At 39.9% G+C, this 14,005-nt stretch overlaps 1 protein-coding gene across 2 annotated transcripts; it reads left to right on the top strand.

Moving 5' to 3' along the window:
* The first annotated feature begins 475 nt into the window (after positions 1-475).
* On the top strand, positions 476-7,109 carry LOC149069343 (adenosine deaminase-like). 2 transcript variants are annotated; one of them, XM_089249809.1, is made up of 2 exons: positions 476-632; positions 5,758-7,109. In XM_089249809.1, the coding sequence occupies exon 2, from the start codon at positions 5,808-5,810 to the stop codon at positions 6,903-6,905; it is 1,098 nt and encodes a 365-aa protein (XP_089105935.1). In that variant the 5' UTR covers positions 476-632; positions 5,758-5,807; the 3' UTR covers positions 6,906-7,109. The 2 variants fall into 2 exon arrangements, with proteins under 2 accessions (XP_089105935.1, XP_089105936.1); XM_089249810.1 differs by lacking the exon at positions 476-632 and adding an exon at positions 4,836-4,933.
* The last annotated feature ends 6,896 nt before the right edge of the window (positions 7,110-14,005 follow it).

A 14,005-nucleotide genomic window follows, 5' to 3' on the forward strand; every position in this document is an offset into this window, starting at 1 on the left:
ATCCCTTGGATTGGCTGCACGTAGCGCCTGCATGCAATAATTATTACAACTTTGCTTTTTCTAACGCCTTCGCATTTAAACTGCCTACATTACGTATAACAAAATGAATAATATTGTTTTTTTTATTTCGTCGAAATGTGAAATTCTCTTGAGGAGCTAATTTGTTTCCGGGACTTCCGCTATAATGCCGTTTTCCGTGTAACGATGAGGGTCGTTACAAACGAACGGCGAAAGGAATTTATTTCTTCAGGAAAATTCCATCTTCCGTCGAATCACGACCCTCACAAATTACCTCATTCTAATTATGATATAGTAATACAGAAGTTTTTTGGTGTTTTTTTCTTCTGAAGAGGAAGTATAGCTCTGATAAACCTCTCCACTCGGAAAGGAAAGAGGGCATAGAACTATTTATTAGGCGTAGCGTAATAATGGCTAAGATTTGGCATCATTTTGTTATAACCTTGAACGACGACGGCTCAACGATGCTTGTCTCCAACAACTTCCGTCCCGTTAGTCCTCTGGCTATATATCGCCCACTACTGCCATATTATTTATTTCTCTCTGTTTCATAGGTTGTTTGTTCAGCCTTCCTCTGACAAAAAAAAAAGCTCATTTACTTCTCTCTCTACGTGGTAAGTTTTTTTTTTTCTCACTCGAACACTCCGTTCATTTTTCGCGTTTCAATAATGTGATGTTCATTTTATCAACACGGCAGCGCCGTCTTAACACACCCATTGACTTTCGCACATTGACTGATCACTTAAATGACCAACGAAGCAGTTCTATTTCACTCACGTGGCCCGTGGCATATTCAAAGATCACTTAAGTGACCCGATGCACGGTTCCAGATAATTTAAGTGACCCGTGGCATATTTCCACATCACCAAAATAAAGGCCTCTTTTTCCCCTTCCGTCAAACCGAGCACACCTCAGGTCTATCGCCATGGGCAATTTTTCTAACTATGAAGTATGAGTGTACCTAACAGTCTGAGTGCCTATCTAGTGTTGCGTCTGGTTTTTCAGTGCTGTCATCTACATTTCAGAAGGGAAGTGAATATTTGTACCGTTTGTAGGCCTGCTGCTCTCTGTGGCGAGACTTTTTAACTCAAAAGGCTCGCGGCTCATTCCCAGACCACTTAAGTGACCCTCGGCGTATTTGAGTGATCCGCAGCACAGTTTCAGATCACATGAACGGACTGCTAATTAACAGTATATGCACCTCGTATACATTCTGCTACGATATTTCTAATGAATTGGCACATGCCGGAATGTGCGTGTACGTGTTGCGAACCTAACGTGAAGTTTGTTTCTGAGTGAAAAGAAGTTTGTTATCTGCCATCTGCCTTTGTGTGCTGCCATCTGCCATAGATTTTTGTAACTATGAATGAAGTGTAATGATCGAATAAGTGCTCCGTTGTCTGCATGTTGCTGTCTGTTGCGAGACTTTTAACGGGGAGATCGGCTCGCATTTGCTCCTCGAAGTTGGGAACCATAGAAAATCGACCTCACCCGACCACCACAGTGGTGACCTGAGCGGACTGCGGCACATTCACAGATCACTCAAGTCGTCCTCGACATTTTCAATGCCAATGAAGTGGCCCGCATTCTCCAAAAGTTTGAGTCAGGGGCGGATCTAAAGCTCGCTGTGTTGGGAAGGGTAATTCTTCAAATTGTTGTGGATATGATGACCATACGTCCTGCATTTATGTCCCGTATTTCCCAGGACAGTCCCGGTTTCCTGTGGTTTTTTCCTCCGTTCCGACTTTTTTTGGAAAGAAATGTTCCTGTTTTTTCCGTTTTTTAGTCAGAAGTTTTCTTTAATTTGTCATTTAATCAAAAACGTGGAGACAAGTAATTTTCATCGGATTTATTGAATGCAATATTATTATATTCGCATTTCGCTTGGGAGGGTGATCCATAGATCCGCACCCGTGTTGAGGTCAACGCCTTCTGAAGCACCTGCTTTAGAAGGTGTTGGTTGTGTACCCTCGCTCTAGACTTATTTCCCCGTATAGTAGGCGTCTTAGGAAAATTCGCCACATGTTAGCTTCTTTTTGGATACGTTTATCAATGTGACTCAAAACCTCTGCCGAAGGAGGGAAATATCACGTGATGCCAAAAGCCTCACTACCGCATGGAATAATATGTCTCCGAAACCGCAATTCCACACAAATTCCGCCATACAGGAAGTCAGAAGCTTCATCTGAGGAAATGTATGATGGAAGCTCTTTGTGTGAAAATGAAACTCGGAAATTCCTGAAAGAATAACTTTTCAAGACTGACTGGATGTTAATACCCATTTCGTGTGTGATGCTAGAAGAGACTGCTCACTGAAAGCGGAATTAACAATTAAATACTATACAGAAGAAGAAGTTTCTTGCTGTCGTAATGGATTAGGAAATCGTTAACTAAATTTTTAAATTGTAAGTGCAACGATAGAATATTGAACCCTTTTGGGGTCTTCCGCGAAACTTTTTAAAGAAGAGATTGGTTCGCATTCACGCCTTGAAGTTACCCTCGAAGGTTAAGACACCATTCACACTATGCCACGAAACCACCACTAATAGTTAGTCGCAAGACAGTTGAACGAACCCAAACAAGTATAAATGTTTGACGCACATGGGCATATTTATTGCAACGTCCATCAAATATTTCACTGCTTTTGATACTCCCAGTAAACGACTCCCGGGATACGCGGAATCCCGGTTGGAAACCTATACCCTAGAGGTCGGGGTTGGGAGTAACAAGCTCCTCGAAAGGAAGGGGGGGGGGCGGTAAATCATTGACGATATGCACAGTGAACAGAGAGAGTATGTGTACCTCCTTGCTCCTTTCTATGCCAATAATAAAATTTTTTATTGAACAGGTCTTCACTTTCCACCTGTATCCGCTACGTGACAATATTTCAAATCCTTTCAGTAATTTCACCAATCCGAAAATGAAACCGATGAATTCAAACAAGTTAATATAATCAGATTTCTCTCCGAACGTGAGATGTCATGTATGTAATTATAAAACTTCACAAACGCATTCAAGTCACGTTTAGGTATTTTCCATACGGCATAACGAAAGGCATTTATAGCGCAGCCGGACGTATCTGCCACATTTTTGTACAGTTTCTTTCCTCAGTCTTCATCGGCAGGGAACGTGAACGTTCGAGAATCCCACATTTCGAAAAACATTGCGGTAAAGTATGATATTTTTGCATTTATTAAAATTTTGACGCTAATATGTCTTTTAAATTATCTGACAATATTGTACCAGATGTATCCCCCAATAAGTTTCATAACGAAATGCTCTAAACCAGTGGTTCTTAACCTTTTAGGGTCCTATGTCGGGATTGAATTGACATCAAAAAACCAGTACAGTCGAGCTTCCGTCGCGGTTTTTCCCTTTATTGGGAAATCTTTTATGGCATCACTCAGCAATCGTCATTCACGTGTTTTGCTTACAAAATTTGAGTTCTGCGTGTTTAGGATGGCTCATTTTCTAGTGCTACTGATAATGCTGCTTCGAAAAGGCAAAAAAAAAGTGAAAACTTTACAAGAAAAATTTGATATATTAACTATGCTTGGCGAAACTAAGTCAATTGCTGCCTTGGCCCGCCATTACGGAATCAACGATAAGATATATCAAGAAAAAGGAAGGAATCGGAAATTCTAGCAGAGCCGTGGCAGTAGCTGCACCTTTGGCAGCGGAAACTTTGCATCGCCTACGGGATCCATGTGCTTCTCGTACAGAAAATGCAGTTTTTTGTGGGTACAAGACTGCTACAAAAAAGGTATTGAAATTGATTGTAATAACGGAAAAGGCGAAAAAAATTTTACTGTTCTATAAAAGAAAAGGCTGGTGAAACGTCTATTTCATCAGAATTTTATGCAAGTAAAGGTTGGTTTCATTGATAGATAAAACCGCTCACAGCTCCGGACTGATGCAAAGCACCTTACTTCCGTTACCTCAAAAGAGGCAGGGTTGTGTCGGAAAAAGTTAGCAAAGATTTATAGCAGCGGCCCCCCCCCCTCCTAGCCCCGTGCTCGCAAGTATCGGAGGCGAATACAAACTGTTTCACCGAAGTACCGAAAAACCTCTGGACCGCAAAGGGTTAAACTTTCGCTATTCACCGCTCCGCTGTCTTGTTCATCGTTTAACTACGACTCTCGAGAACAATATCGTAAAGAACCATTTCATAGCACAGAGTGGGTTCAACTCAATATCGACAGCTATCCGCGAAGCACACTTTTAAAACATTGCTTTAAATCTCATACGTCAGGAAGTGTGCAAAATATCTGAGCGTTCTTGGTGTCTACAAGTAAATCTCGTTAAGAGACACAAATCCAAAAATACCCCACTGCTCTTATTATTAGTACCTTTCTTGATTTGAGCACCAGGCACGCGGCCCTTTTTCCGTAACGAACTTTTTCTCGCTATATCTGCAGAAGATGAAAATAGATCCCATTGAGAGAAATCACTCTATGTATGCGAAGATTTTTTTCTTCAGGTTCCAGACCAAATAGATATTATTGCACTGTTACGAGACCTAAAAGACGTATTTACGTTTAAAAACTTGCGGGCACACTATTATCAATTTTTTTGGAAGAATTAACGCTAATAACGATGAAAATAGAGAGAAGGAAAACTCCACAGCGACCACACTAATGAAGTATTTGGAGGAGGAGCTCGAGGCACATAACTATAAACGCTTCAAAATTGATTTATTATCCCACAGCTGTTTGCATGAACACGTTCCGTGCAACCTTGAAATGTATCGTTTTATGTGCCAAAAAAGGAACCGGTTGGCGACAAACTTATTTTGAGAGCGATTCAACGAACTGGATAAAATTGTTAGCACTCAGCTGCATGTAATTTCAGTTGATCTTAAGGAACATAGACGAGAAACAAACGATTTTTCAAGTTCATCATCTTTAAAGTAATTGTAAGTTTCTCCCTTTGATCAAAGGCGCCGACATAAAGAAAACATTGCAAGGGGCTGGGGCTGAAAGTTACTAGTCATCTCGTATATACGGAAATGAAGTGTTTACGCAAGAGAGGGAAGGCGTATTGCATTGTTTTTTTTCAGAAATTATTGGGGGGGGGGGGCTCAGACCCTTAAAAAATTTATTGGGGAGGAAGCTCAAATGGTCTCAGCCCCTAGGTTCCGGTGCCTATGCCTTACACCAATATAGAACTTTTCCCACATTGATGGAACGCATTATATGAACTTTTCATCAGCAACTTCTTATCGGAAGTATCATTTTTTGCTTATTCACGAGTAACTGCTTCCCCTATCCCTTAATTTAAACCGTTGCCCTTACAGGTTAAACTTTGGAATGTATTACGGAAATGTCTTTCTCTATACTCTTCGGTTTTTAGTTCCCATATACGCAGTGTTTTTTTGGTTTTTTTTAGAGGGGGGGGGGCTTTCACAACATGTTTTTGAGTGCTCCTATCTTCATTATCATTATTGACTATCGTCTGATGAATCGATGAGTAAAAAATTTAGTTTCGGTTGTCATTCTGGCGTGCATTACTTCATTGCATATCATATCAATCATGCAACCTTCGTAGCGTTTTCGTTTTCCCGCATTTTATCTAAAATAAATATAATGGACTGTATTTCAATGACATAAATGTAATAGATATCTGTTTAACGACTGATGTTCTGATAATGTTAATCACTATCAAACACGCAGATCACTCGCAACCGTTTATTTATTCCCGATAATTGTCTTCGTTTGTTTTGTTATTGTCTATTTCCAGCTCCGACGTTTTAGCGCCACGTCTCCTGCGGATTCCGAGCGTTCCAAGATATGTCTGTTTTTCCCAACTTTGATCCGGAGAAACTACCGAAGTGCAAGATCGAGCTGCACGTACATTTGGATGGAGCGATCCGACTCACGACCGTGTGGGAGTTGGCCCAGAAGAAAGGTATCAAGATCAAGAGCAAAACTCTCGAAGAACTGTTCAAAGACTGCTCCGTGGCAAAGCCGTCTTCTCTGGCGAACTTCTTGAGAGGTTTCGACATCGTGATGCCAGTCGTACGTGATGACGTGGACGCTGTCGAGAGGATAGCGTACGAGTTGTGCGAAGACCTCTCAAACCAGGGCGTGATCTATGCGGAGGTGCGTTACAACCCCCATTTGTTTTGCGATGAGAAGAAACCCGGAGGGATCAAGGCATCCGCACGCCTCGTCGTGAAGAGCGTCAACAAAGGATTGAAGAGAGGCTCAAAGGATTACGACATCAAGGTACGCTCGATTTTGTGCTGCATCCGGGGTCGCCCAGAATGGTCACGAGACGTTCTCGATTTCTGCAAAGAGTTCAACTGCGACGGCGTCGTTGGTATAGACGTCGCTGGCGACGAGGCTAAAGTAATGGCTTCACCGGAAGACATCGAAGTATTCCGCGAAGCGGCTACCCTGGGCATCCATCGCACTGCTCACGCTGCCGAAGCCGGCCCCGCTTCTAATGCTACCATCGCACTGAACGACCTGAAAGTGGAGAGAATAGGGCACGGTTATCACGTCGTCGACGACGATGCCGTTTTTCAAAAGTGTCTGGATGAGAATATTCACTTCGAAACCTGCCCCTATTCCAGCTATCTGACCGGTTCCGTTCCCGTTTCTAGCTCGAAACATCCCATAATCAAATTTGCAGAAGACGAAGCTAATTTCTCGATCAGCCGCGACGACCCTTTCATCATACAGAAAACTCTCGACGACGAATACGATCTCCTGCGAAAGCTCGGGTTGAGAGACGTACACTTCGTGCGCGCGAACTTCAACGCTGCGCGAAGTTGCTTTTTGCCCACTAGTGAAAAGAACGAACTCGTGAAAAAACTGTTGAAGCTTCATGGCATGGAAACGGCAGCCTACGTCGTCGCTTTTCCATCTGGCACGGTAGACTAACTAATATTAATGTTTGTGCAATAACAATATATTTACTTAACTGTTAATGCAATGACTACACCTAATAATGCCGCTTATGCTGCTTGCTATACACGAATCTTATTCAGAGTATTTTTCATCTTTCTTGAAGTAATTGCACTATTTGTAAACAATATATGGCACGGAATTTAGAAAAGTAAATATATATTGTTTCATGGACAGACATTGTCGTTTTTGAATTGTTATTAACAAATCATTTTTTTAATGAAAAAAATTGTACTATGTATTCTTCATTTTTACTTAATAATATTAAGTAAATTAATATATTATATAATATATTGAACTAATAATCTAATAATATTATGATTAGATCATAATTTGAACTCCTATAATAGAAGAAAAGGTTATAGACAGCTAGAGCCGGCGGCCTGGCAAATCCTCAGTCCTTAGAGTGATTTTGAATTTTACGTTTATTTTTAACTGTGAAACTAACTGCCTAAACTTAGTTTCTGCCAACAGATGATTGTGAATATGTTATTACAGCGTTTCTCAACCTATGGCTCTCGACAATGGTGTAGGTGGTCCGCAAGCAGACTTGATAATTCAATTCCAACTGGATGGAAAATTATTCAATTGTTGTAATTGATATTATAGTAGTATCCATATGGATTCACAAATAAAAATTGTACCTTCATACTTAGGTTCATCAAGGAAAATGCGGAAAGTTGGGATCCTGAATAGGGATATCACTAATTTTCAGCCCAAAAATGCAATTTATGACGGATTTTCTAATTACTGCGAGAAAGGGGTTAAGGGTGGGGGAAATAGGTGGTTGCTACGAATCGCAGTAAACAAAAATTTGATGGAAAAAACATTTTAAATAGTCCGATTACTGTAAAACACGGGACGTCACCAATTGTCTTACAAACGTCGCCATAAGTCAGAAAAATTCACAATTGTAGTTAAAATTGCTGAAAAATTGAGGAAAACCAGTTTAACTTGACAATGTGAGATGTGAATATTTATACCCAAAATTATCATAAATTATAAAAACGCTGTTTATTAACGATTTTAATGAACATTATAAATTAAAACGAACATCATTGAAAAAAAGGACAAATGTATAAAAAGAAATTCACATAACCACACTAAAAATACAGACATTTTACTGGTCCGTGGGTTCAGAAAGATTGAGAAACACTGTGTTATTATTAGAGCCCGGAAGTTCAGGCAAAAGGCGATAAATGCCCTTTTTGCCTATTTTCAAACTTTTTTTTTTGTAAAAATGCCTTTTTTGAACTTTTCCAGCCATAAATGCCTATTTTAACATAGTTTTAAGTTTATTAATGAATTTCAGAAGCCATAATATGCAATTGGACATTATGAACGAAAGAATTGCTCTTTTTAGAATTTTCGAACTTTCAGTATGGATTAACATCAGAAAGCAACTCCCTCAACTTTCAGGCCCATTTAAACTCGAATAAGTGATCTGAGAGATAGGGAATTAGGTGTTGCCAACTTTGCTTTGACCGGATGGTGTTGGTCGTGAATGATTTTGTTTCAGGTGAACATAGCCCATGTTGAAAAAGCAGAGAAAATTTGAAATTTGCTTCTCCACATGCTTCACATAACATATTTAGTTCAGGCATGAAACTGGATTGTACACTGCTCAAAACAATTAGGGGAGCACATGGTTTTAACAAAATTACGCAAAGATGTATACCGATAAGTAACATAAAATGAATCATCCATAATTTAAAGCCTAGCAGGAAACGGAAGAAGAAAACTTCATATGCAAATCAAAGTTCATGACGTCAAAAACCAGAAAAAGGAGATAAGGGCAGAAATCGGGATGTTGCAGAAACGTCTGTTTTACTGCCGTAACTGTGAAATTCGATTGCGCAGTATTTTTTTTTTGAGACAAGGTGACTTGAGGATGCCTCAACAACGTCATTTACCGGAATCCATGGCATGGCGTGTTATAGGCAGACTGGAATCCGGGCAAACACAACGTAGTGTCGCGGACGCTGTTGGAGTCGCCAGAAGTGTTGTTGCAAGGCTGTGGAATCGATTCCAAGAAACAGGAAATGTTAGACGTCGACCAGGGCAAGGTCGGCCACGCGCCACTACAGCAACTGATGACCGGTATATACGGTTAACAGCCCGTCGAAACAGAACAGAGAATGCTACGCAGCTGCAAAGACGGTTGCTCTTGGCAACAGGACGAAGGGTGTCCAGCCAAACAGTACGTAATCGGCTTCATGAGGGAGGGCTCTATGCACGTAGGCCAATGGTCTGCATTCCGTTGACCCCACGCCACCGTGCGGCCCGAAGAAGATGGGCTGCTGAACATCGAGATTGGGAGCAACATGATTGGAGCCAAGTGCTGTTTACAGACGAGTCCCGATTCAGTCTGGAGTGTGACACCCGATGTGTTCTGGTATGGAGGGACAGGGGCACTCGAAATAACCCCGCATTCGTTCGTGAAAGGTCACAATACAGACGAGCTGGTTGGATGGTACGGGGTGGAATCAGCATAGGCGGACGTACGGACCTGCATATCATTCGGAATGGCACTTTGACGGCCCGAAGGTATGCAGACGAGATACTGCGACCTCATGTCATCCCTTACGCTGGAGCCATTGGAGATTCCTTTGTTTTCCAGGATGGTAATGTCCGACCGCATAGAGCTCGTCTGGTGGAGAACATGCTTGAAGCTGAAACAATACAGCGTATGGAATGGCCAGCGTGCTCTCCTGACCTGAATCCAATCGAGCATGTTTGGGACATGCTCGGACGACGCATTGCTGCGCGACCAAGGCCGCCTGTTACTGTCCGAGACTTGCAGATTGCACTTCTTGAGGAGTGGAACAGTATTCCCCAAAGTCTGATCGATAACCTCATCGCATCCATGGCAAACAGGTGTGCAGCAGTCTTAGCTGTTCGAGGAGACCACACGCCCTATTAAAACTCATGCATCATGTCTAAACAGTACTTTTTTTTTATCGTTTACGTGTAACCAAATTGTTGCCCTAAATCGTTTTTTCATGTTTTTTCCATATTTTTAAAGAATTAAAGCTTAATTCCAAATTTTTTTACGTCTTTTTTTCTGTATTGCGCATTGATACGCGTGTACTATCATCCATTGTATGCCAATACGTGACTGTCTCGCACGGTTTTCTTCACTTTTTTGCTTGCTCCCCTAATTGTTTTGAGCAGTGTATATATATAGCTGGCCGATGACTGTCCAAGAGGTCATCAATTGACGTCATGGCTCACACAAGGCGGGGTAGGAGCAGACAGGGCTCTGGGGCCTCATTTTTTATTTTTTTTATTTACATTACAAATGCACTGTAAACAACCATAGTTCCTATTTATTTTACATAATTATTTAGTATTCGATTAATTAGGCCAGAGTCGCCCTTAGGGGTGTGTAAAAGATGCATAAACACGGGACCCCTTTCTTGAAGGAGTCCCGCATGTGTGGTAATATAAAAAAAACCAAATTTTTTTACAACAAAAGAACAAAGTATATATTTCAATTATAGAAATGATAATGATTATTCCAAATAATACAACAAATAAGCGAGAATTATTCGCAACTCGAACGAATTCCACAGGTCATTTTCTCTACGAGCTCCGTGACTGCTAATGGTGGCCCTGGAATTGACCCAATCCAGAGGGTCCACTCCATAACAAAAAGTAAATTTACTTTACAATAGAACAAGGTAGCTATGTTTCGACTATAGAGAAATGATAGTGATTATTCCAAATAAATACAACAAACAAACGGGAGTTATTCGCAACTCGAAGGTTCCCCCACAGCTCATTTTCTCTTCGGGCTCCTCGTCTGTTAATGGTGGCCCTGGAATTGACCTGAGGGACCTCAAATACTTTATTTTTGTCTTGACATCAATTTAACTTGGATAATAATGCAGTTATTATAAACTAAACTAATTAAAACAGTAGACGGATTGAGTGCAACTAATTTTTCAGCTAGTTTTTGGACCCCCTTAACAGAATATTTTTAGTTATATTTTCTTACTTTTATAAATTATAAATGCCTGTTTTTAGTGCCTATTTTAGGCAGTTTTAGTGTCTTTCTGCCTGCATATTTCGACCATTTTTAGTGCCTGAACTTCCGGGCTCTAGTTATTATATTAACAACTAGCTATAATACCCGGCGCTGCCCGGGTTTTCTTCAATTACTGGGAGGATTGAAAAAGTGACAAACCATTATAAAGTCATAAACTTTAATATTGGCAGCATTAATGAAGTGATAAACCATTGTAAAGGAATATGCATGTCTGAAACGCATTGCTAGGGAACCACGGTAACCGAAGTAAACGTTCGGAAAGTTATTGTTGAGGCCCAAAAACCATTGTTGCCAGACAGTTTTTTGCCCATTTGGGGCATTTGCCCTGCTCTGACGAAAGTAGCCTATCGTTCAAGTCGGGTTCCATTTGGTATTTATGCAAAAATGCTTAGTTAAAGCTGTGGAATTTTTTCGATGTACTTTACGGGCCGATAATTAATTTTATCACTTTTTTTTTTGCGTCGCAAGTTTCATTTTTCGTTGTTGTTGTTTTTTTTCATTTCGCATATTTTGTGTGAAGCTGGGGTTGAACCAAAAATTTTTTTCCATATAAGTTATCGTTACCAACTGACAACACTATATAGGAGGTTGACTCCCTTGTTGACAAATATTTCCGTAGGTGACTCAGTACAGAATGTCCTAATCGGGGTGTAATGGAACCATATGTACGTATAGTGACACTTTTGCAATGGCTTTCCCATACTGAAGGCAAATGAACGTAAGATTAAAAAAAAACTCTTTCTCTTCAGCTCTTAGCACACTACTTCAGATCTTATTATTATAGTACCATAAATTATAAAAATAACGTATATAATTCGTGATACACATTTAGACAGTGGTTCCATTCTAAATCCTCCCAATTACTGAATTAAAAAAAAAGGTTTTAACTTGTGAAGGGAAAAAAACCCTGTTTTAAAAACGTAAAATATGTAGGGGAAAAGCAATACACGGCACAACATTTACGTAGGAAAAAATACCGGAGCAGTTGTCCCGTTCCACCAAACGGGACATATGGTTATCGAATTTCCTCGAGTCCCGATGTGATTACATTAAACGGCGTGCACTGTATCTGTTCTCATCCCATAAAATGTTCTCTTTTCAGATCGGATAAACGAACCACGTTCCCGGTCCCATGAAGTTCATTTCAACAGCCTCTCCACTGTATATAGCTGTTCTTAATTTTTTCACCAGTTCGAATCCCCAATGAACTTCAATTTACATTCTCGCATTCCCCCCCCCCCCACCGGTTTCAAATAATCAATATAACTAGAATCAACAACTCGTGCCAACGCATCACCCCAAAACAGAAAAATAAATCGGCACAAAAACAATCAGACCATATGGGTAGATGAACGAAAGACACATTTTGAATCAAACAAATACGTTTTGTTTTGGTTCCAATCCAATATTACAGACGTGAAAAAATTACAGAAGTACAGAACTCTGTAGCAGATTCTGTCTTGTTTTAGACAAGCGTGATTAAATTTTCACCGAATCCGTATCCAACGCGAGTGCCCAAAACAATATTTTATCGATTTTTTTTTTTTTTTTGTCGCACAACGGCTATCACCGAGATATGTATGAACAAAGGGAAAGACATTGATAATAATAATAATAATAAATTGGTCATTTAAAGGTCATCCTTGCACCTGGAGGAGAAAAACCCGCAGATACGCAGCTGCGATTAAATTACTCGTGATTGGTTTGACGTAGAGCTCCTTGAAATACCAGTCTGATTCTTCCGCCATATTCGAGCAAAAGTGTGACAGTGTGACGTCAGTATAATCGCTACAACCAATCACCGTTGTTCCCTATCCTGCTTTTTTTCCCCCAACAATTTCCGAGACATCACTTGGAGGGCAAACCTATTGCGACGAAAAATAATATTATTTGATTGTTGCAAATGCTGTCGATAATCGAGGATGGGCCTCGTGGACGCTTTGCATGTACTGGTTCCGTCGGTGAATTTAATTTCAAATCAAATCAAATTTATACATTTCCAACATACAGAGATTCAGATTAGTTTAAAAAGCATATTTATCATCCAGAGGCTGTGATGCGGATGATAATTAATGAATAAAATATATAAAGCATGCGACATGAACGGAAACATAAAAAAAGACACATATACAACATAAAGAGACAAAATTATCACTGTCAAATAAAAAAATACGTAAAGATAAAAAATCGAGAACGAAAAAGCATACACAACACAAAAAAGACAAAGTTCTTAATGCATGGCGAGAAATGTAAAATAAAACAAAACATTAGATAAAAAATATATGACAAAAAAATGAAACTCGCACATACTAAATTGAATAAATTTTATTTTGCTCCTCCTAAAGGTCAAAATAAGAGTCTACATCGTCTATTGAAATTAATAACTTGAATAATGATTTTTTAAATGCCGCGTGTGTGGATATATTTTGTATTTCTAGTGTTAGTGAATTGTATAATTTCGGAGCTAAATAATGAAAATGTTTACGAAAAATTTCTTTCCTAAAAGTAGGAATACGGTAAATCATGTAAGGCCTCTGTTCGGAAACATTATCTTTTAAACTGCATAAGCCTTTATTACGGTTTAAGAACAGAATAATACGAAAAAGAGCATTATGGCGTAAAGAAAGTAGATTAAGATTTCTAAAAATTGTAGAAGACAATGAGACTGACCCCGATTCAAAATTTTGAAAACCCTTTTTTGTATTGAAAATAAAGGCAATAAATTAGTTTTATAATCACCACCCCATATAATTGTACCATAATTTATAAATGAATAAAACCAAGCATAGTATAGATCTTTTAAGAAATTAGCGGAAACTTTCTTACTTATACACTAAAGAGCCAAAAAAAACTGGTTCACCTGCCTAATATCGTGTAGGGCCCCCGCGAGCCAGCAGAAGTGCTGCAACACGACGTGGCACGGACTCGACTAATGTCTGAAGTAGTGCTGGAGGTAATTGGCACCATGAATCCTGCAGGGCTGTCCATAAATCCGTAGGAGTAAAAGGGGTGGAGATCTCTTCTG

This window comes from Pholcus phalangioides, unplaced genomic scaffold (genome assembly GCF_987345545.1).
Source record: "Pholcus phalangioides strain wild (caught in Gottingen) unplaced genomic scaffold, Ppha-v1.0 ptg000022l_1, whole genome shotgun sequence".
In the NCBI taxonomy this organism is placed as follows: Eukaryota; Metazoa; Arthropoda; class Arachnida; order Araneae; family Pholcidae; genus Pholcus; species Pholcus phalangioides.